At 41.7% G+C, this 22,460-nt stretch overlaps 1 protein-coding gene across 11 annotated transcripts in view; it reads right to left on the minus strand.

Annotated features, from left to right (window-relative positions):
- Positions 1 to 15,157: 15,157 nt before the first annotated feature.
- ryr2a (ryanodine receptor 2a (cardiac)) overlaps positions 15,158 to 22,460 on the minus strand; it is a 330,466-nt gene continuing 323,163 nt past the window's right edge. For 9 of the 11 annotated variants that reach the window (XM_086195802.1, XM_086195797.1, XM_086195796.1 and 6 more), the window contains 4 exons: positions 22,168 to 22,232; positions 21,980 to 22,080; positions 21,507 to 21,558; positions 15,158 to 20,800 (listed from right to left, as the gene is read on the minus strand). In XM_086195802.1, coding sequence (XP_086051928.1) covers positions 20,705 to 20,800; positions 21,507 to 21,558; positions 21,980 to 22,080; positions 22,168 to 22,232 — 314 coding nt within the window. In that variant the 3' untranslated portion in view covers positions 15,158 to 20,704. The remainder of the gene's footprint in view (positions 20,801 to 21,506; positions 21,559 to 21,979; positions 22,081 to 22,167; positions 22,233 to 22,460) is intronic. The other 2 variants (XM_086195800.1, XM_086195795.1) reach the window with 1 other exon arrangement.

A 22,460-nucleotide genomic window follows, 5' to 3' on the forward strand; every position in this document is an offset into this window, starting at 1 on the left:
AAGTTAATATATTATGTTCTTACCTGGTTTAAGCCATATATTCCACGCAGGTTCTCCACAGGTTCTCCTACCAACCATCACGAGTGAAACAGGCGCGTGTAGGAATTGACTTAATAGATAGGTCAGACGTAATAGTCTTAGGAAGTATTTTGTGAATCACATGAGTTTCTGTGGCCACCCTGACCTCAAGGCACAAAGGACAATAGGAGACAGGATGAAGGGGGGGAGTTGAGAAGCAAATGTTAAACAGGTGTTACTTCCCATACCCCACAGTCATTGCTTTGATGTGGAAATCATTTGCCCTTTGTTGTTGAATGGTATAAAGGTTGGGACATTGTAAAGATCGGCAGAGAACATTCAGCAAGAGTCTTCTCTCCATGCTGCATGTATTAAAGAGACTTGATTCATCACACCGAATATGTAATTCTTCAGAGAATTAGCAATTCTCAATGATCTACAAGGAGAATTTCCCTTACACGCGCACGTCCAGACTGAGAATTATAATCAACTCTGCTAGGAGTGAACGTAACTCGTCACAGGTGCTAACATGTAACTCGCTTGATTGACAATGCTGGCAGAGCTATATGATCACTAAAAGTGTTAAAACAACACCAAAATCAAACCACAGGCACAGGGAGAACATGCAAACTCCACACAGAAAGATCCTATCCCTGTGCCGGGGCTCAAACCCAGAACCTTTTTGCTGTGAGCAGGGCCTGCCACAGATCCTAAGCACCGTTGCTTTGTTTGGGCACAACACTAAGCTGCAGTTTCCCTTTTTGCAGTCTAGCAGAGGAGTTCAAGGTTTCCTTAGCCAGAGATCTCATGACACCAGCAGGTGTGGAGGTTAGAATAGGAAGGATGTGTCGTGCCCAGGATGCAGTGGGGTAGACAGAGGCAAGACAGCAGCACAGCACCCTGGTGGGCACCGTGGCTACAGATCGGGCTAAGCCGGATGGTAACCCAAAACCATGCTATAGTAAAGCCAGGGGGAAGGTGAGGCAAAAGATTATCCAGGAGGAGTTTCATGCAGAGGTGGAGGAGGCTCGCTTTAGTAGAGTGGTGGGCATGAGCAAGCAGGGGGCCTGGACCAAGTGGGAGTACAAAGCTGGCTGCCAGATCACCTGAGCTGAATTCTGGAAGGCAGAGCCACACCATTTCAAGTTCTTGTTCCACTTGGTGTGTGATGTCCTCCTAAACCCTGCCAACCTGTTTACCTGGGGCCTGATAGACTCACCTGTGTGCCAGCTCTGTCAGAAAATGGAATCATTAGAGTACATCCTCAGCTGATGCTCAAAAGCATTGGGAGATGACAGGTATCGTTGGTGCCAAGACCAGGTCCTGAAGGCAATAGCAGACACCCTCTGCATTGGCATCAACATTAGTAATACCCAACCAAGGGCACAATTGCCTTTGTCAGAGCAGGGGTAGAAGCCTCAACCCTCCAAGAAGACCCAGAAGGGCCTGCTTACTACAGCAAGGGACTGGCAGCTCCTGGGTGACCTAGGGAGACAGCTGAGATTCCCCAACATAATTACAGTTACAACACTCCGGCCGCACCTGGTCTTGATGTCCAAGGTCAGCAAGTAGGTGAGGCTCCTTGAGCTAACTGACCTCTGGGAGGACCGAATGGAGGAAGCTCCTGAGAGAAAAGAAAGTATGCAGATCTTGTCGCTGAATGCCAGAGGAATGGTTGCCTATTGAGGAAGGCTGCAGGGGCTCTGCAGGAAAGTCCTTACACCAGGTCCTGGGGTTCCTAGGGATTTTTTGACTGCACAGTCAAAAAGCCATCAAGGAAATCCTGGAAGCATCTGAAAAGAGCTGATGGTGGCTCTGGTTGAGGAAGGGGGAAGAGTTGCATAGTGTGCGACCTGGATACAAGTCGGGGCCTGATCACCCCCGGCTGGGTCGCCCGAATGAGGGTGTCTGATGTCACAACTCAAAATACCTATGACCGTAGTAACTTCACTGATAATGTGACCAGTTTGCACCATGAGGTATATGAAAGTACTAATGTTCTTGACTGCATTAAAACATTTTAGAGGAAAATTTTCTTTCCAAAAAAGGACTGGAAAGAGCACAGCCAGTTTCCAGTAGCTTTTTTACCTTATAAAATCATTAAGGACATCGCAAAATAGTTAAAGTTCATTTTTCATTGTCAGATACAAGAGCCCTGTGATGATTGTTATCTGCATGCAGCTGCTCCTCTCACCTCTGAATGACTGATTCCCATGTATTCACAGATCCATTGATACATATGAACTCAACTTGCTGTTGTCTCCACTCTTGAACAAGCATATTCGCACATGGTCTCCTTGCCCTTGCCCAATCAATACATAGAAAAGCTGCCATCACAACACATAAAAGAGGGGTTTCATTTTCATCCTAGGTGGTTTGCTGTGATAATGCCCTATGATGATAAATATGCTGCACAATTGATTGTCGATACCTGGGTTGCCAGGCCAGAATATATTCGAGATTTATGGGGGGGCCCTTAGCAGTCATGGGGGCCTTAGCAGTTGCTTAGTTGGCTTACAGAATGGGCATGTGTGTGTTTAACCATGCACATTCACACACATGCATGTGCTCCAGTACTAATACAACCAAGTACCTAATACAACATTTGCCACAGCTTGCATAGAAATTAATGTATGCAAGTTTTGCACTCATTTTCAGTGCGCTTGTTTGATAATTCAGGGCCATGGTGTGTTGCAAAGTTGTTTTTTATGCGTGAATATTATTTGTTAGAGTTGTGTGTGTGTGTGTGTGTGTGTGTGTGTGTGTGTGTGTGTGTGTGTGTGTGTGTGTTTGACTCCTGATGCCCAGTGGAATACCAATAATTGAACACAAGATGCTTGACTATCAAATTCTATAGAGACAAGACAAGTAAAAAGACAAGAATAAAAACTAAAGGAAATAGAGATTCACAAAAGTAAGTGTATTCAGACAGGGAGTGTACATAGTGGTGTGAGGCAGTTGATCAGACAAGGCAGTTTCACAGGAGGTGACAGGTCTAAATCTCCCAGCATCTAGGAGACACCAGGGAAAGTAGAGAAACATGATCTCACTCAGAGTTGGATATTTAGATGAACAGGTTTATCTCTCTTTCCACGCTACACCTTAGATGGTGATTTAAATATTTAAGGCAATGAGGAATTCAAGGTCCTCTTTCTTATCCATAGCAGCAAACCCGTCCTTCTCATAATCCCCAAAGCCATGAAAAATTCTCCCAGTGAAGACACTTGTTCCCACCCATTCTCTCAACCCAAAATACAGAAATTTACAGCATAGTATAACACTGTCAAAGAGCCGTATATCAATGAAAATTGAGTTTGACCTATGGTAGAAAATATGCAGACAGGTTTATGTTTTATTACATTTATTCCAACTCTACTCATTGCTTCATGTATTGGCTTTCTAGTGAAATGTGTTCTATTATCACAACAGATTATCCGCGGAATACAAAATTGTGGGATGATAGCTTTGGTTAGAATATCTGCAGTGGTTTTGGCATCTGCAGATTTCACAGGGAATATTTCAGCCCATTTTGAGAATTGATCAATGATCACTAGACAGTATTTGAAAACCTGACATGGAGTTAATTCAATGTAACCCATGTTCAGGGGCCTCATGTATCAACACTGTTTACGCAAGAAAAACTTGCGTACACCAGGATTGGAGCTCATGTTCAGATGTATCAATGCAAAGAGTTTGTAGATTGTTGTGCTATTTCATGCTAACTCTGGAGGTGCCGTAGAAGTTGGCGGAAAGCCAGATTCATGAGTTGACTGCACTTTGGTCCGTTGGCGACACCCTGTGGTGGTGTTTGGTAACTGACATTATTTGACAACCGCACAGACGTCAGGCACAAAAAAGCCTTCAACACAAACACGACACCTGTTGGCATTATTTAAACGGCTAAAAAAGAGCCTTCACGATTGTGCTGAATGTGCAAATTTCAACAATGGCAGCACCTATGCTGTTGGGGGACATGGCAATCGGTGCAATAAGACGGGAGCGACATTTCAGGGAGCGGGAGGACTTGCTTCACAATTCTAATGAGTGGCTGATGAGCCGGTTCCGGCTACCGCGGGCCATCCTCCTGCAAATTTGTGAGGAGCTGCGACCGGCACTCCAGTGCAGAACCGCTAGGAGCCGAGCTGTGCCAGCGCCGACACTGGTGCTGAGCACACTCGGCTTCTTGGCCACTGGCTCCTTCCAGCGGGAGATGGCGGACCGTTCCGGGGTGAGCCAGTCAACACTCATGCCGGGCCATGCCCTTGGTGGTGGACCTGATCATCTGCCTCTCCTGCAGGTACATAAAATTCCCTTACGGTGCGGTTGAACAGGCCAATGTTAAAGCGCAATTTGCAGCAATAGCCGGATTCTTTAAAGTAATCAGAGCCATTGACTGCACTCATGTTGCCGTAAAAGCGCCATCCCATGAGGAATATGCTTACGTTCATTGTAAGGGTTTCCACTCCATCAATGTGCAGATCATTGATGCGCGGAGGCTGGAGGGATGGACGCCGATCCTGGCCGGGCAGCCGTCTTCACACGCCATAATTTCATTTCCACCATGTGAATGGGTGAGAAGCAAAAGATAATTTATTATTAAGATTAATTAATTTTCTTCATTAAATGTTCCAGAACATTTATCAGGCGGTCAAGCCACTCACTGATCCCTGTTATTCCCCTCATAATGTCATCCTGCGACTGCAGGACTGCCTGTGTGAGGACCCTCCCACTGGATCCGTGTGGGCCAGAGGATGCGATGCTGGGTCTGGGTGGGCTGGAGGACTGTCCGGCCTGGTGCTGGTGCTGGGGGCCAGGCTGGCCCAAATGGTCCTGGCGGATGACTCAGAGCCAGCGGACGGGCTGGCGTGGGAGCCGGCAGGGGTGCTGCACTTCAGCGGTATGGCTGACAGATCAATTTCTGTTAAATATTAAACATATTGGTTTATTTAAATGGCTGATTCTGTGTATTTGTTGCATTTACATCTGTCGCAAAGCATGTGGAAATGTTGCGTAAGAAATGGAGTTGCCACTTCCCCTCCAGGCCTTGGAGTCAGCGTGGCGACAATCCCCCCCACAGAGGTGCTGCCCATGACTGCTGCCACCTGCTGCTCAAATTCCGTCAGGTGCCCCTCTCTCTGAACCCCACCTGTCTGGCCCGCACTCCTCCGGAGCTCACCCTCTCGCACACCTTATCACACTCACAATGTTTTTTTTTTGTTGTTTTTTTTTGTACTGACACCCCTGGACAGGCTAACAAACAAAATCTGCTGTCTCCCTTCCACCTCCTCAACCAGCACCTCCAGCTCGCATGCCATGAACATCTTTTTCCTGCATTTCTATTTGAGAACCCCTGATCTTGTCTTTTCATCCAGGATCACCTGATCTGTTGGGGAAATGTAACTAGCAGCTCGTCATGCTGACTTACATTGATTTGGACCGTGATCATTTGAATTGTAGTCATGGTTACTGCAGGTCAGGGTTAGGTCAACATTCATGGTCTTCTTCCTGTCTATCATTCTGTTGTCCATAATAGTCACCCGTCTGATCCCATCTGCAGTACATGGTCCTCCACCTCCTCTTTCTCAGCCTCTACCTCCACCTCTGCCTCTCTGGTTGTGGTAAGGCCTTCTCTGTTCAGGACCATGGTAAAAGATTTCTTCCACAAATCCACCAGAGCTCCAACTGCCGCCTGCATCGCCCCCCCCCCCCCTTTTATTCCCTACTATTACACAGGCCTGCGCTCCCCTTCCATGAACCAGTCTGCCATCCAGTCCCCCATCAAGCTGGCTTGCTCTCCCTTGCCTACCAGAAGCTTCCTTCTTCAACTGTTATTAACATTTCCATGTTTCCCACATTTTGTTCTGTAAACTGTTTTCTTGTCTGTAACATCTACTGCACGTCTGTCCGTCCTGGGTTAGGGATCCCTCCTCTGTTGCTCACAATGAGGTTTCTCAGATTTTTCCCTGTTAAAGGTTTTCTATGGAGTTTCTCCTGAGTCAATGTGAGGCTCTGAGGGCAGAGGAAGTTGTCATGATGCCATGTGAAGCCCTTTGAGACAAACTGTTTGTGAAAACGGGCTATACAAATAAAATTGCCTTGCCTTGCCTTGCCTTCAGAGCCCATGAAAACCTGAAGAGTCTGCTGTTTAGCCTTTTCTTCCTTTGCCTTTTGTTGTTGTGAATAAATATCGCATGACACAAATTATGAAAACTCTTCACATGTGGAGAGATCAATGCATGTGGTTCCAATGGTTTATCTCACTTTTGTACTGTATTCATGATAGCATTTTTGTAGAGCTGCATTCTGGAAGGGTTATCTGCAGTCAGACCACTGTTGTGTGCAAAACCTGGATTTCCCTATTGTAGTACGTCATTATTTGCATCTCGGTCAGTGAGTTCCCCCTGCACTTGGTGGAACTGTCCCCCAAAATTCTGAGAATTTCAGTAGGAGTCAAGGTCATGGAAGTGTACAATCCTACCATTTCTGCGATCCACCCTTCTATGTCTGTCTTTGGATCTGGGAGAGCAGCGGTTAGCACTTCAAAGTCTCCCGGATACATTGATCTGTACACTAGCATGGTTGGCTTAGGGCCATATTCTCCAGCAAGTGGATTTGGGATAATTATCATGGAATATTCGTCCTTGGAACGTACTAGAACATTTTTCAACACTCCTTTTTTTCTACAAGTGTTAGCTGCTGGGGGCCTCCCTGTCGGAGATCCTCCTTTTCCTGTAGATTCAAAGCCTCCGATTGTTTGTCAAGGGTTTTGTGATCTTCATTGCCTGGAGGCAGGGGCTGTTGGCCACCAGACCCAGCTCCACCCCCACCACCCTCCTGTTGTTGCTGCTGTGCGTTTGCTTTCACACGGCATTTGTTAACTGCTGTTACAGCACCTACAGCCTCTGAATCTAAATCTTCAAGGTCATATGCAGATTTCTGTGCAAGGGTTTTTAAGTCTTTCAAAACTTTTTTTTTTCATATTTCTTCTGTTGTTGTGCATCTGTTCTCTTTTTAACATCCATAGAAGCTTTGGAAGCCCACATCATGGCACACTGAACTTCAGGATGATCATCACCTTTCTTCTTATGTTTATCTTTCAATCTAACAAGGAGCACATCACATTTAAGTTCATCCAATGTTCCATTGAATGGAGTGTTAGGAGCTTTTATTCAAGGTTTATAATATTTACTGGCTTGTGCACCGTATTCACTTTCCATATGGTTATGATCATTATCCTGTTTGTGTTCCAATTCGGATTTCTTTAACTCTGGTTTCTTACTTTCCCATTTGAGTTCCCCATTACAACTGTCTTATGTTGAGTTCACTGGCACGAGAGAAAAGGAGGTTATTGATCTGGCCTTCTACACCGCAGACATGGCACAAGATCAGTTGTACGAATTGAAACCAACCCTCTCTTCACCAGTATAGAAGTTAACACAAGATAAAACAACAAACTGTAATTCCGATACCACCTGTTGTGGCTTCAAACCTCAAAGAATTACCACATTCACTCTCACAGTCGCTCCCACGAATGTATGAATGTATGTATGTGTGTGCGAGGTCTCAGTTGTGTTCATAGAACACAAATCTCATATTAGGAGGTTAATTCCACTGTCCAACTTGTGCCCACACCATCTCTATGAGAGACTCTGCTATCACGTGGGGGAGAATTTGGAGTACCTGCTAGGGAAATTCTCCTAATCAGCACATTTCTGTCCCGTTGTCACTGCGTCTGCCAGACTCACAAAATATTTTTTGGAACTCAAACCCTTATGGGAATTTCAACCTATCTTGCGCTGTAACTGCAGTATCTATTCTTCCATGTGCTGTGTTGTGTTCATACCCCAAAATTTCCCAACACACAAGATAAAATTCCCAGAGACAGAGATCTCAATTAAAGTTTTACTTGCAACAAGGAGTACAGGCAAAGTTCTACATCTGTACTGAACAGTCTTGGTGTCTTCCAAACATATATATGCAAAGTTACTCCTCTCAGTAGCTTTCCATCACGCCTTGTTCTTCCTTCTTCTTTCAAGGACAGTTGCAGGGGGGAGCAAACTCTTCTTATCACGGGAGTGTAAGCACAACCTGGTACATCCTGCACAAACTTAATTTCTTTGGTCTGTATAAAGGACACAACACTATCATTGGGTGGCATGGCTCAGGGGTAGAGTGGCTGTCTAGCAACCAAAGGGTTGCTGGTTTGATCCTCGCCCTGGTGACCATGTCGAAGTGTCCTTGAGCAAGATACTGAACCCATAATTGCTTCTAATGAGTAGGTTGGTGCCTTGCATGGCAGCTTCCACTGTCTGTGAGTGAATGAGATGACACTGTAAAGTACTTTGAGTGCCGCTAAGGTAGAAAAGCGCTATATAAAATTGAGTCCGTTTACCATCATACAGTTCTACATAAGGTGAAAACTTCATGATAATAAAACATAAACGTGTCTGCATATTTTCTAACACCTGTGTCTTTTTCCTAGACAAGAGGATGAAGAAAGACACTTAATTTCAGAGATGAACTGTGGATAACATAGGGTTAGCATCACCAAATGGCAGATTGTGTCCTTGGCATGGACCATATTCATAGACATTTAAAGGGACTTTAAATGCTCTGAAAACATTAATTAAATGTTGAAATTGAAATAAAACTTATGCCATTCATCTGCGCAACAACAAAAACTGGCTTCATAGCCAACTCATATGCCACTTGCTGCTTAGGTGAAAGGATGTGTCCCTTTTGTTCCAATTTTCATTAATTGTTTGACTGTGTAACCCAGTGTCATTTTCGAAGTTTTATTTTATATTCATTATTTAATTAATGTGAGTCTTATTTAATTAATGTGAGTCTCTCTGCCAAGCATTGTTTTTTCTTCTATGTACACTGAATGCATCACAGTGCCGCAAAAGGCAGATTTTGCTAAATACTTTTTTCCCCCAATTTACTGTGAATACACACAGCACTACACACAGCAGCTCTGGTAGGGAGAGGGAAATTTCTGAATTTGTTTTCGCTCAGAAAGGGAAAAAGGGGAAAACATACTGTTTTATTGCTGAAAATGTCCCTTTTGGTTAGTTGTAAAGTGATATGGTTGAGTCCTGTGATGGTTTAAGCTGAGGAAAGGGGAATATTCTGAATATCCTGGCTGTTTTTTTCTTGTTGATAGAATCATTTGAAAGAATGAGCTGTGCCATCCATGGACTGAATTCTGCCTGTAGAGTTTTCAAAGGAGGCTGCACGGTGGTTTGCAAAGGAGGCATGTAACGAAGAGCCCTTTGTTACGATAGTAATATATGAAGGTTGCACCGAGGTTGTTTTAACAGTACTTCACAATTAGCACAGCACTTTAATAATGGTACATGCACTTTAAGATCGGCACTTTATTGAATTTTGCAGAGTAAATTACAGAGCGGATTTGCACACGGCTTCCTATCCAGCTTGCGGCATCTTTATTTATTGATGATGTATATTTATTTATTTATATAACCGTGCCTTGGTGGCGGTGGTCCTCAGGCGGGTGTGTCTGCGCCGGTGTCGCTCCACCTATCGGAAGAGAGATGTGACGATGAGGATTGGAGGCGTCGAGCAGCGGAAGGAGGTTTCAGGGTGTCAAAGCTCCACAGGGTAGAGTGCAATAGGGTGCCAGTGTTGGATTGTGCCACTCACCTTTCTGTTGTGTCCTCAGGTGTCCGTGTTCAAAAGAGTCCGGGTGGGTACCGTCACCAGATTAATGTTCCGGGAGAGACCATGGTCAGAATGGAGAGGTGGGGTGTTACTGCTGGAATCATCTGGGCAAATTTATTATATTGGGGAGTTTGGCCAATTTTTAATGACCTATAATCATAAATCATGGGTGAATTTTAGACTGGTAATTTCTGTTTTTTTTTTATGTGGTGTCGGGAGCTAAGAGATTCTGTGGATAGAGGGAGATCCCTGCTCTTGGTAGGGGCCAGGGGGGAAAATTATTCAATTATTCAATATAAGGCGCCAGTTTCCATCTGCCCGTGTTGATTGCTGGACCTCTGTCACATCTGGTTGTACACCTGATTGCCTGAAATAAAAAGGTCTTCTTGGAAGGAATTGCTGCACTGGACTCTTTCTGTTCATTCTATGCCATCTCCACCACAAGGAGGGTCAACTGTACGCAAGGCTGCACGGTGGTGCAGTGATTAACGCTGTCGCCTCACAGCTAGAAGGTTCCAGATTCGAGTCCCGGCTCGGGCATGGGATCTTTTTGTGTGGAGTTTGCATGTTCTCCCCGTGCCTGCGTGGGTTCTCTCCGGGTACTCCGGCTTCTTCCCACCATCGTAAGACATGCAATTGGGGACTAGGCTAATTGAATACTCTAAATTGACCGTAGGTATGAATGTGAGTGTGAATGGTTGTTTGTCTCTATGTTGGCCCTACGATGGACTGGTGACCTGTCCAGGGTGTACCCCGCCTCTCGCCCGTTGACGATGGGATGGGCTCCAGCCCCCTGCGACCCTTAATGTAGGAATAAGCGGAAGACAATGGATGGATGGATGGATGGATGGAGTTTGCAAAGGACATTGCACAAAGGTGCACTGGGCTTCTCTCTACTCCTCTCTGTCCTCCTATATTTGTCATACATAAATCATACTCATACATATCACCAACTCATCTTCTTCTCCGGAGCCTTCGGGCTCCCCTCATCCCAGATCCCGGGTGCTGCTGGAGGACGCTGCAGACCTGAGGAGGCTCAAGCTGCCACCCGTAGCTCCACCTGCTTACGTCCCCGTCTGTCCATCAGTCTCTTCCCTTTCTCGCTCTGTTTATCTCTGTCCCACTCTTTCCTTCTGCATATCTGTCCCCCTCCATTATCTGTCTTTGTCTCTGCCCCGCTCTCCTGCTCTCTTTCCCCCCAACTGGTCAAAGCAGAGGGCCGTCCCCATTGAGCCTGGGTCTGTTCAACATTCCTGCCTGTTAAAAGGAAGGTTTTTGTCACAGCTGTTGCAGGATGTGCTTGCTCATGGAGAAATGTTGGGTGTAAATTCATTGAAGGAGCGTGGTACTAGACTTGCTCTACCTGTAAAGTGTCATGAGGTAACTTTTGTAGTGATTTGGCGCTATAAAAATAAAATTGACTTGACTTGACTAATGACCAAGACATTAATACTGCCACTCATTACACTTAGCCCAGTGAACTGTGTGCCTTTAGCCCCCGTGCTGAACCCTCTGCAGGCTCAGTTCACATAGATGAGAGTATCTATAATGTCCAGACGTCCAGAAAGTGGTAATTGAACACATCATTCGTACAGTAATGGCTCAACTCACATCCCGCTTACACATGCTAAAATATGCACTTTCTCAGGTCAACTGCCATGGCCCAGTGGTGAAGTTGATTATGAGACATCGCCCACCCAAGTTGATCTTTTACTTAGTGACTCCTCTTTGACTGATGCACACAATGTGAGGAAGATACTAGAGCGCTTCCTTAGCTTACCTGCCTCAAAGGTTGTAAAGCCCCTAGGAGTCACTGCACTGCCAAGCGCTTATGTCATTTAGCTGGAATCTGCTTTTTGTGTTGTTGAGGATGGAGAAGAGCTCTTCACTACATTTTTAGGATCCAACCAAAACTGTGGCAAAAAAAACCCTCTGCCTCTGCCGGCTTCACAGTCTCCCCACAAGAGTAATTTCTAGAGGGAGAGCCTCTGCTTCAGATGCAAAAGAACTGCTCCTTAAGCAATTCATTCATGGCTGCTGAGATCAAGCCTTTACAATAGGTCTCCAGCTTGAAGGAAAAAAAAGAGTTCTCCTTCCTCATTACCCGACCTTCTTCTCATGTTGAGAACTGAGAAAGACAGATGGTCAGCCAAGTTAGATCATATGAAGAAACATTTGGGCACAACAAAGGCTGCTGCACATGCCCAGTATGTCTTCAGCATGCCCACCCTTGACCAAGTGCCACTTGCAAGCTCCACCTTATCAGAAAATAAAACTGTGAAACTTGAACAAATAGTCAGTGAACTCATGAAACAAGTTGAAAAGTTAAGTCAAAAACCAAAGGACATCACTCCAAAGAACAATTCCCCTGTGAGCCCACAACCAGTGAAACAAAAACCAAATGAAACTGCCAAGCTTGAAAATTAAATAGCTGGATTGACAGAACAAGTCCAAAACCAAAGGGGTTACATGCAAATCTGAGAAAACCAAGCCCATGGAGTCTTTAGCTGTCTTTAGCACGAGACAATCACAAGCTTCTGCAAAAAATCCCTGGCATGCTTTGTGCATGGTTTTGTTTCAAGTGTAGGGAAGACAATCATATAGCAGCTTGCTGTACAGTACAAATGAGCCAAACCCTGCTCTCGTCAGGGAAAAGAATGCCGAATTAAGAAAGAAAGTCTTTTCACAAAGCGCATTTTCCTCATCTTCTCATATGACCTATAAATGCTTTTCTCAAAATTGAGGGAATGGGAGGGCAGATTGTCCCATACTTGGGCTATAATCAAACACATATTAGGCTCTATGAGCACTTGTAGTTCCCGACTGTCACCCTTAACAGTAAAATTCCTCTGCTGATTGGGACAAATGCACTTTTACGGCTTTATGAACAGTTAGTAGAACGAGATGGGCCCAAGTTCATTCACAAGTTACACTCTAAACAGTTTGCAATTATCCTTCGGTATGTTGCTCAGGCCCAGAGAAATGACGCCCATTTTTACCCTGTTATGTTACACAGTAAAAAGCCAATTACAATACTTGCAAACCAAAAGATATGTCTCACCGGCAATGTAAGACTGAGGAAAAAGAGCCAGAACACAAGCTTTGTCCTTGATTCTCATGGGCAGCACAAGTTACCAGGGGGGCTGCTTATAGATTCAGTTTTGGTAGACATTCCCTTTAAAGCCAGTACCAGAGTGCCTGTCATTGTGCGTAATGTGAGTGAACACAATGTGACACTGCAGCCAAATAGTGTTGTTGCTCAAGCCTGTGCAGCCCAACATGTTTCCCCACTGCCACCTGATCAATCTAAGATCCCCCCAAGTCAAACAGAACAGAAAAACAATAAACCCATGGTCAATCTTGATGAATCTCCCATTTCAGAGCAATGGAAAGAGCAAAATCAGAAGAAGTTACAATCTATCTCTGAAGTTTTTGCTCTTGATGACATGTCATTCACTACAGACGTGAAAATAAAATCAGATTACATGACGAAATGCCTTTCAAAGAATGACCAAGGCCTATTTACCCAAGTGATAGAGAGGCAGTGAAACAGCATCTCAGAGAGCTACTTGATGCAGGGATCATTGGCGAGTCTCACAGCCCCTTTTCTTCGCCAATTGTAGTGGTTAGGAAAAAGAACAGCTCAATCGGGCTATGCATTGATTCCTGTAAATATAATCTGAGAACCACAAGAGATGCATATTCACTTCCAAACATTGAAGAGACATTCACAGCTCTTAGTGGAGCTAAGGGGTTTTCGGTCATGGTCTTCAAGTCCGGCTATTGTCAAGTAGAGGTGGCCAAAAAGGACAAGCCTAAGACAATATGTATGTCACCTTGGCTTCTTTGAATGTAATAGGATGCCACAGGGTGTTACAAATGCCCCAGGCACCTTCCAATGTCTAATGGAGCGATGTGTTGGTGATCTCCACCTCAACAAAGTGCTGGTCTTTCCAGAATACCAGAAGCTTTTATTGTCACCAAGGGACGAGCCCAAGGTGAAATTAGATTACACTTAATTGCCTGATACAGCGATCACAAATAGTCACAATTATTACTGGTTGATCATAATAATGGCACACATCAGAATTAAACAAAGCACATATACATTTGATTCTGTATGTACGCTAAACTTGAGCAGTCCGTTGTCCAAATGGAGGCTCTGCCACCTGAGGAGGTGGAGAGGGCAGAGGCAGGATGGGGTGGGGGGAAGGGTGGAGAGGATTTGGGGGAGGTCAGGAGCACAAAAAGGAGGGGGGAGAGTGCATGCAATTTGCGTCACCAACACAGGTGGATTTCTCCTGGACAATAAACAATGGGCAGATGTCTCAACAGGTGATAAGATGGCATTGTTTGGGTTTGGGGAAGAGGAGCACACATTCCAATCTGTCTTCTCTTACAGTCCAATCCAGATTTGTATTATACTATATTTTACTGATCCTCAACATCAGCCTCTTCGCAAAGCAGCCAACTCCTCTGAGTTGGTTTCCACTTTGCGTTTCAGTTCATGAACTAACACAGTCAGTTGTTGCACCTCTTTGCCAACGTCATTAATCATGACGGACAGGTGTGGAGATCCAGATTTGGTGGCGACTGTCGTCTTGCCAATTTTGTGGAATGTGAGGGCACCTCCAAGTCCGAGGAGGCGAAGCCCCACAACCATGAATCCAAACAAGTAGAGGTCCTCGATATCCTCAACAGAGAGTGGCGTCAAGCACGCGACACACCAGCTTTGCCAGGAATCAAAGACATAGCCCGCAGGATGAGTTCTGTCCGGGGCAGGTAGGCTCCCCTGGTCCTGATTTTCTTGTCGAAATTATGTTGTCAATCGCATTGACAAACCAGCTGATCATGTCGATGGTTAACAGCCGAGTTGACATAGAAGTTGAGACAGAGATAGAGACAAGACAGGAAAGTGGAAAAAGGAGGAGAGAGGAGGAGTGCGACCGCTCTCGCCAAGCTCCAACCCAGTCTTGCTGGATGATTTAATCGTGTGCTCAGACACATTGGAGGAACTTGAAACCAGATTAATGAAAGTGCTTACATGCCTCAGAGACTACGGGTTTAAATTGTTTCCAGACAACTGCAATATGTTATAATGTTGCAGATGTCCATACACTTAGTTTCTTCTCTTTTTGTCGCTGTGTGAAATAATATATTTTTTATTATTTCACACGACGACATCGAAGGGACTTGGGAGACTGGAGTGTTAAGGCTCTGCAGTTGACAATATGTTTGGTCTTGTTTAAGAAAAAAAACAGACAGCAGATGTTTCAATGTTGATTGAAATAACAGCAAAACAGCCAAGAGCAGGGATTTTCAAACTTTTTTTTATTAAAGGCTACACAAATTTTGCAAAAGGTCTAGAGCAATGACAAATCAAAGACATGATTCAACATCCATAACCAAAACATACGCTTAGTCGTACAGTCACAATATGACTCAGTAACTGAACCAGCAACAGAAAGCAGCAGGAGTACAGATCATTAAAACAATCATTCCCCTGGATGAGTTTAAGATTATTTAGATACTATATCCACTTGAAAACCTCACACTCCCTATTTCAATTATCATGCACAAAGAGAATCTGTCAGAAAGTCTTTGCCACACTGACAAATATGATGTAAAAATAGTTATATTTTTTCATTTCATCAGATGTCAACTAGACCACAAAAAATTTGATGATGAATCTAAAAAAGTAAAGTTTATTATGACTGGCCAGCATTAAATTACATTCAAGAGTGACTTACCTCTGTCACAAATGCAAACAAAATGTGGTGCTGAGGGGCTAAGGAGGATCTCAGGTAGGCAACATGCTTCTTAACAGTCTCCATGTATACCTATCTGTCTGATGAATGATAAAATGGTGACAGCTGGTCTGGATGTTCCTAGATGCTACACAGCTCCCCTATCTTTCCCAGTGATGGCTAGAGCTCCATCAGTTCCTGCGGACACCAAGTTCCCATTTCATTCAGCATAATAGCTTCATAACTGTTTGCTGTTCTGGTGTGGCCAGGAGGGTCTTGATGTCTTATATGTCCTCAATATTCTCCCCATTCCTCATTGTGATACCTGACAATTGTGAATACTGTCAGTTGATTCACAAACGACGATAAAATGCACTCTGCAACTGTGATATCATCCATCAGCTGTGTCTCCAGTCTTCATTCAGTAATTCAGTTCTCCTGGTTGTAGAGGAGTTTGCAAAGGGGATCTTTTTTTCAATTTTCTCTGACGTTTATCCACCAAGTCCGCAGTTGATATTGTCATGTACACCTTCATCACATCAGCATCAGTAAAATGTGGTTTTGTTTTGTTTTTTTTTTTGGGGGGGGGGGTTCCATTAATCCATTTGTGGCTCAATATGAATATTTCAACTGATTAAATTTTTCTTTCCTCACCTCTTAATTTTGTGGATACTATTACTAAAAATGTTTAATACTATGCTTAATTCATCGCAGCGTCAGTGGACTATGGTAAATCGTTGTAAGAATTGCAGATTTTGCACTATATTCATGTTAAGGCAGTAATAAAATGCTCTTTCAGAGTTGTGGGGGTTTTTTGTACTTAATTCTGTATGTAAATGTGAAATGCTAGCTCAAAAGATATCTCTGAATAAAACAGCCCAACTAAGTTTCTTCAACAATGCAGTTAGCTAGTGAGCAAGCAGAATGACATTTGATTTCATCTCGCTGTTTTCTTTACCATTATTTATTGAGCAAATATATAAATAGGAAATAAATGAATAAATACATCATTTTATTTAAATCTGAGAAAATTTAAGCAAGCTATTTTTTTGTGATTTACAATGGTCAGTCATTTCCCATACACTCCCTGACAAACTATTGCTTGAGCTAAAAATCAAATAAGGCTATATCTCCTATTGAGAAAGAGACAAGTGGCAAAAAGAAAAACAAATGCCACTTTCATTTTTCTTGACGTGGTTACAATTGTCACCAACTATCTGAAGACTTAAAATGAAGCCCATGATAACTGATGAATAATTCAATGTCTTATGTAATCAGTCAACAATCAATGGAATGCATTGGAGTTCTTTTTGTTGTAGTTTGCCATTAAACTTCTATTATAACATGCAGTTTCTTTTCTTTTTCTTGAGAATGTTTACAGAAAAGGAGTAACTAACATGTATAAAAATCCCACAAACAAAAAAAACAAATATTTTAAATACAATCTTTGCTCAAAAGTTTTCTTAGACACAAATATTTGCCAGCTGTGAGCATTCATTTAGGCAACGTTCCCTTTCTGTGAAATGAATCAGTAAAATATAGAAAGACATTTAAATACTTTAAAATGAATCCAATAATATCTTTTTCTCTTGGTCCTTACTTGTGCATCCTGATCTACAAAATCCAAATTCTGCAAGTTGGTAAATGTGTGCTATGTAACCATTTGTAGATACAATGTTAATGCTCATCTTCAACTTTTAACAGATGTATTATTTTCTTCCTATTTTGTCAGAGGAGTAACAATTATAATCTAAAATAAGGAGAACATGTTTTATAATTGAACACATTAAAATTGACTGAATTTCAACTTTTTCATGCAAAAGACAAAAAGATGATAGTGTAAACAGTAGCCATGGCTGCACTTGTGTTTACAAATGCAAGGTTTATGAACATAAAATCTTGAATTGAAGATAGTGCCAGTTTATTAGGTACACATAGCTAGGAATTTGTTGCCAGATAGTGCAACAGCAAAGGGTAAATGAGTGGCAGAGCTGGCACAACCAAGCTAGCTGAACCAGTTGAGTATTTTGCAGTCTATATGATTCGAGCTATGACTTTTTTTTTTACAGAGTACTTCTGTGAACTGTTCAAAAATGTCATTTGAGAGGCTTGCTGGTCTGTCATTGTAACTTCTCAAATAAAAATATCCAGGATCACTTGTTTCTGAGTGATAAACACTTTTGGGACTTAAAGATCCTTTATTGTTCCCATATTGATTATCACATTGATTTCCATTGCAGAACCTAGGTGTGGAGACCTTTGTTGAATTAGAAGATTCCCAAGACTGAAAGATGTGCAGAATGAGCACTACAGCCATCTGATGACTTTCAGAGTTATGTAGTTTAATTTGCACTCAGTGAAACTGACAGAGTGCAGGATTCAAATCTATGTCGAGGAAATGATCAAATTTAAAATACCATTAAGTAAATACTTTGATGATAGCTGGGACACATAGCTGACTGGTACTTAGAGGAGGTGATGATCAGTCCAAGATGTGATTAAAATTAAATATCTACTCTGTGTAAATTTAAAGCAATCATGAAAACAAGCATAAGAACATTAAAGAAGGTAGGATTTATTGCAGTGCTGTTACATAACATCATATTAGTTTTAGCTATATGTACATAATAATAAACTGGCATTTGAATCACAATCCTACCTATTCCTTTTATGTTGAAAGAAAGCTGTCAGCAGAACATGACAAAGCAAAGAGATGATTGGACTACACTTTATAATTAAAGAGAATCAAACATCAAATTAACTTGTAAATTTTGTAACCTCTAATTGCACTGCACAAAGTTTAGAAAGCAAGCATGAAAGAAATAACGTACAACAATAATTTTACAACATGAAATAGTTCCAGATCTACATACTTCTATTCAGGCCTGCACCAAAATATGATGACTATTCTTCACATACTGTATGTCATATTTCTCTTTCATATACTTTATATACAGTTCCAGATGTTTTCCTCAATTTTACAATGCATGCTTTTACAATGCAAGAAATGTAATACGATGCATTTCTTTTTCATAGCCTCTCTATTTCTCCAGCTTGCATAGCTCATTCCGGGCTTAGTAAGGCACTGTATTTCACCTCTCTCTCCTTTCTTTCACCCTTCATGAGTCCTCAGCCTGCCCTTCCCACTTTAGGCAAGATGACTGATAGGTTGCTCCAGTTAACAGATATTTATTATTTTGAAAATAATTAACAAGTTCTTGTGTTCAAAACAGATAAATCACATACATGTTGACTTCTTATGCTGCTCACTACTGGTATTGCTTTTCATAACACTACACTATTTGATTAACAAATTAACCTTGTAAGCCCATTGTATTATTAGCACAAAAACGTCTTCAGTTCAACTAGCTGCATTTACACTAGAGACTCACATCACCTTCTTAAAATAATTGCCCAAGTCATTTTTTGACAATTTTTTTCTGTCTAAAACAACTCCTGATGACATTTTGTCTCCAGTTGTGATTTCTGAAAAACTTGATTATTTTAAGAAGGTGACAATATTTATGATCCCAGCGATACGTTGACAGGCCAAACATGCTAAATATTAAGCAGTTCTGAGAACTCGGACTGATAGTTAACTAGGATAAAAGAAAAATAAATCTGTATGGAAGGCGGCATTACAGAAGCCCTGAGACGCAAGTGTGGAAAAGAAAAACTTGTCAGTGGTGTATCTGAATTCTTATAAACTCAACATTTTAGACTTAAAAAGAGGAAAAGAAATTATAACATAATCTAAACACAGAATCTCTTTAAATTACTTCTGTGAAATGGCCAGGCAATCAAGGTTTTGGCTACATTGAATAAAATGTGGACTGTTTATGACTCTTTTTGCTATTATTTAAGACTGTCATTACCATGGTGAATAATATCACCAAATCTATATTAGCAGCTTTATTGATGAAGTTCTTTTTTTGTTTTCCTGCCCCACATGCTTAAGTCAGACTAAACATACCCAAACTTTTGTGAAGTTGTCTGGGTTCTCACGGTCAAAAACAGGCCCCTGGAAAAAAATAAATAAAATATTGTTATTTTTTTGTTACTCCTATTTAGAGGTAGTGGTGCAGATCACTTGTGGCCAATTGTGTATTCCAACAAAAACTTTTTACCTGCCAAAAGTTTGTTTCCCTAACCATTTTCACAGACATCACTATACTTCGGCCTTGCTGCTACTAAGACAAAACATCCAATTCAAGATGAACGACAAATCAGTGTTACCAAGAATGCCAATGATGGATTCAACCCTTCATTTATTTATTACTGTTGCCTTTAAAACAGAATACATGGACACGTGGGAAGGTGATGGAAAGTTGTTTATGTCCAAACCTTAGTTTGAAAGGTTACTCGTTATGGCATTATTCTGCTAACACTTGTTATTTAAGAGCCCTTCACATACACTATGATGGATATCGACACAATATTCACACCTGGAAACACAACTTTCATTCAAAATTAACATGGCCTCATTTATGAAAACAAAAATATTCATTATTTTGAAACAGGTATAGATTCAACTGTGTTGCAATAACAGAGGTCAGTTGGATTAGATGGATGCATCATCTAATGACATGTAACACAAATGAATAATTAATATTTGACAGCTGTAACAAAAGCTGAGAGTAATAACTTCTCAAATATAAGATTTATTGCAGACCTGTTGTATTGGATTACAGCAGCTTGCAGTGTTTCTTGTTCTTTTGTGTCCCTATACCTACATGCAACGTGCAATATACACAAAAAAGTCTTGTAAGCATCACCATACAATGTTCTATTCCTAAAAGTCTTTCAGGAAGAAATTCAGCTACTTTTCCTCTGTCCATCTTTGGGTCCTTCTCTTTTTTCTTGTTCAGTTGGCCTTTTTTGCTTGATAATGTGACTGTACAATTATGATGAAGCAGTCAATGGTCTGAGCCAAAAACATTTATGTGCCACCAGTCTCATACAGCATGTAATTTCCATGTATTTTTTCAATGTATTATTTTTCAATGTACAAAGTTCAAGAAGCATTCCAAACAAAGTGTGCTGGAAGTTGGGGGAGGGTTGATAAACTGACTTGCAGGATGAGAAGGATCCTGGATGACTGCCTGGATACATAGGCCTTGGCTTGAATTGAGGATGGCTCCCATAGTGAAGTTAAGAGAAGTGATTTGTCTCAAGCTTGGGAGTAGAGAAAGCATTACACAGGTTGAAGGATCAGCACAGGGGGCAGAGGGAAGAGTCTTTGCTCCAAGAGCGGATCAGTTTAGCTGATCCTCGTACTGTTTCCGGAAACAGTCACCAGCAGGGAAAAACTCCCAGCAACGCTCTTGGTACATCTTCCACACGTAAGACTCCTTCAAGAGAGACAGATAAAGGACAAAAGCGTTTTCATTCACATTGATATTCATTTGATTCATCTACATTTCTTATACAGCTCAATATTAACTATTTGAGGTACTTGTTCTTTGGACATGTAAATATTACATTTTAACTCATCCAGAGACACAAAAAAGAAGTCTGGGTAAAATTGGGAATAAATGCTTCTTTAATTTAGTTCACAGATATGGAATTCAGATGAATAAACAGATAATAACAAACTGTTAAAACAATGAGCATGTTCCATTCAACAGATCCAAACACTTGGATTGTGTATCTGTGGTATTGGGTGTGGTATTTAATTCATCTCTAGGTTATAGTGTATTCAACCATGTGTCAGCAGTGTGCCTGTAGACCCATAAGCGACATATTGCTTAAGTATAAATATAAGGGACAGTAAAACAAAGGCGCAGATATTTTTTAATATTTTTCACTACTTTCACCTACTTGTTTACAATTTAGAAATTATACAAATTCAGTACATTTGCACATATTTGTTACATTTTATCCTGATAAAGTGTAAACAGAAATGTATTAATGTATGAGCAATGTAAAGCTGGATGTTGCCTTACACATAAAAGAATTATCTCAGGCACATAAATCAGAAAAACACTGAGTATATGTTTGAAGCTGAGTATCACACTAGTCAGTTCAATTTGACCAAAGAGAAATAAGCTGGTTTACCTGGCCTGTGTGCTCTGTTTCATCTTTGTTGATGAGATACATCACAAAGAATCTGAAACGCATGCATGCACACGCACGCACACACACACACACACACACACACACACACACACACACACACACACACACAAAACCAATAATATGAATATATAAGCAGCCACATTGCAACACACCATGATGCTACTTAACTTTACACTGCTCAAGTTACAGTAACATTTTGCTAATGCTGTGAGCTAGGTTGGTCCATTCCCGCTGATTAATAATACTGCTGATAATCCAACATAAACACACATTTATTGACGCCTCTAAACTAATGAACCAGGGCTTAATCTCTGCTCTTTAAAGCAGTGCAGCTATCTTAATTTAGCTTGGGCAATGGTGCCATCGGCGTCCTTCTCACATCAAGGCAAACTTTTAAAACAGTTTTACTTCATGCCCCCATAAAAACACATATAATTACATGATTTACTCACAGGTAGTTGGCCAGATTGTGCTCCTGTAGTGTGTGAGTTTCAAAGCCATGTGGCACTGTATCAAAGTAGTCATTGCCTATTCCACAAATAAAACATTTAGTCTGGAAGAGAAACAAGGAAGTGTTAATCATAAATATGTTTAACACTTCATAACATGTTAAGGGGGGTGAGAGAGTGTGAATATTCACTTCCATGTCTTCTTTCACTTGTTCCTGTTGGTCCCGCAGTTCTCCAAAAGCATCAATGATTAAGCCTAGAATTTTTTAGAAAGCAAGTAGTACAAACAAATTAAACATAATGACCCACAATTTTAAAGTGTCCTGCAAGGATCATAAAAAGAACTTCGTCTTTGTGCAAATAAAGACTATGAAATACAGGTTTAACATGATCATATTTATATTTCAATGGGCAACAAGAGGTGCTGAATATTAAAGGCAATCCATGTTATTTTCATTTTATTCATTGTTATTTGTATTGGGTA

Source organism: Aulostomus chinensis, chromosome 23, assembly GCF_037954235.1.
Source record: "Aulostomus chinensis isolate RoL2024-O1b breed Wild chromosome 23, RoL_Achi_v1.0, whole genome shotgun sequence".
Taxonomy (NCBI): domain Eukaryota; kingdom Metazoa; phylum Chordata; class Actinopteri; order Syngnathiformes; family Aulostomidae; genus Aulostomus; species Aulostomus chinensis.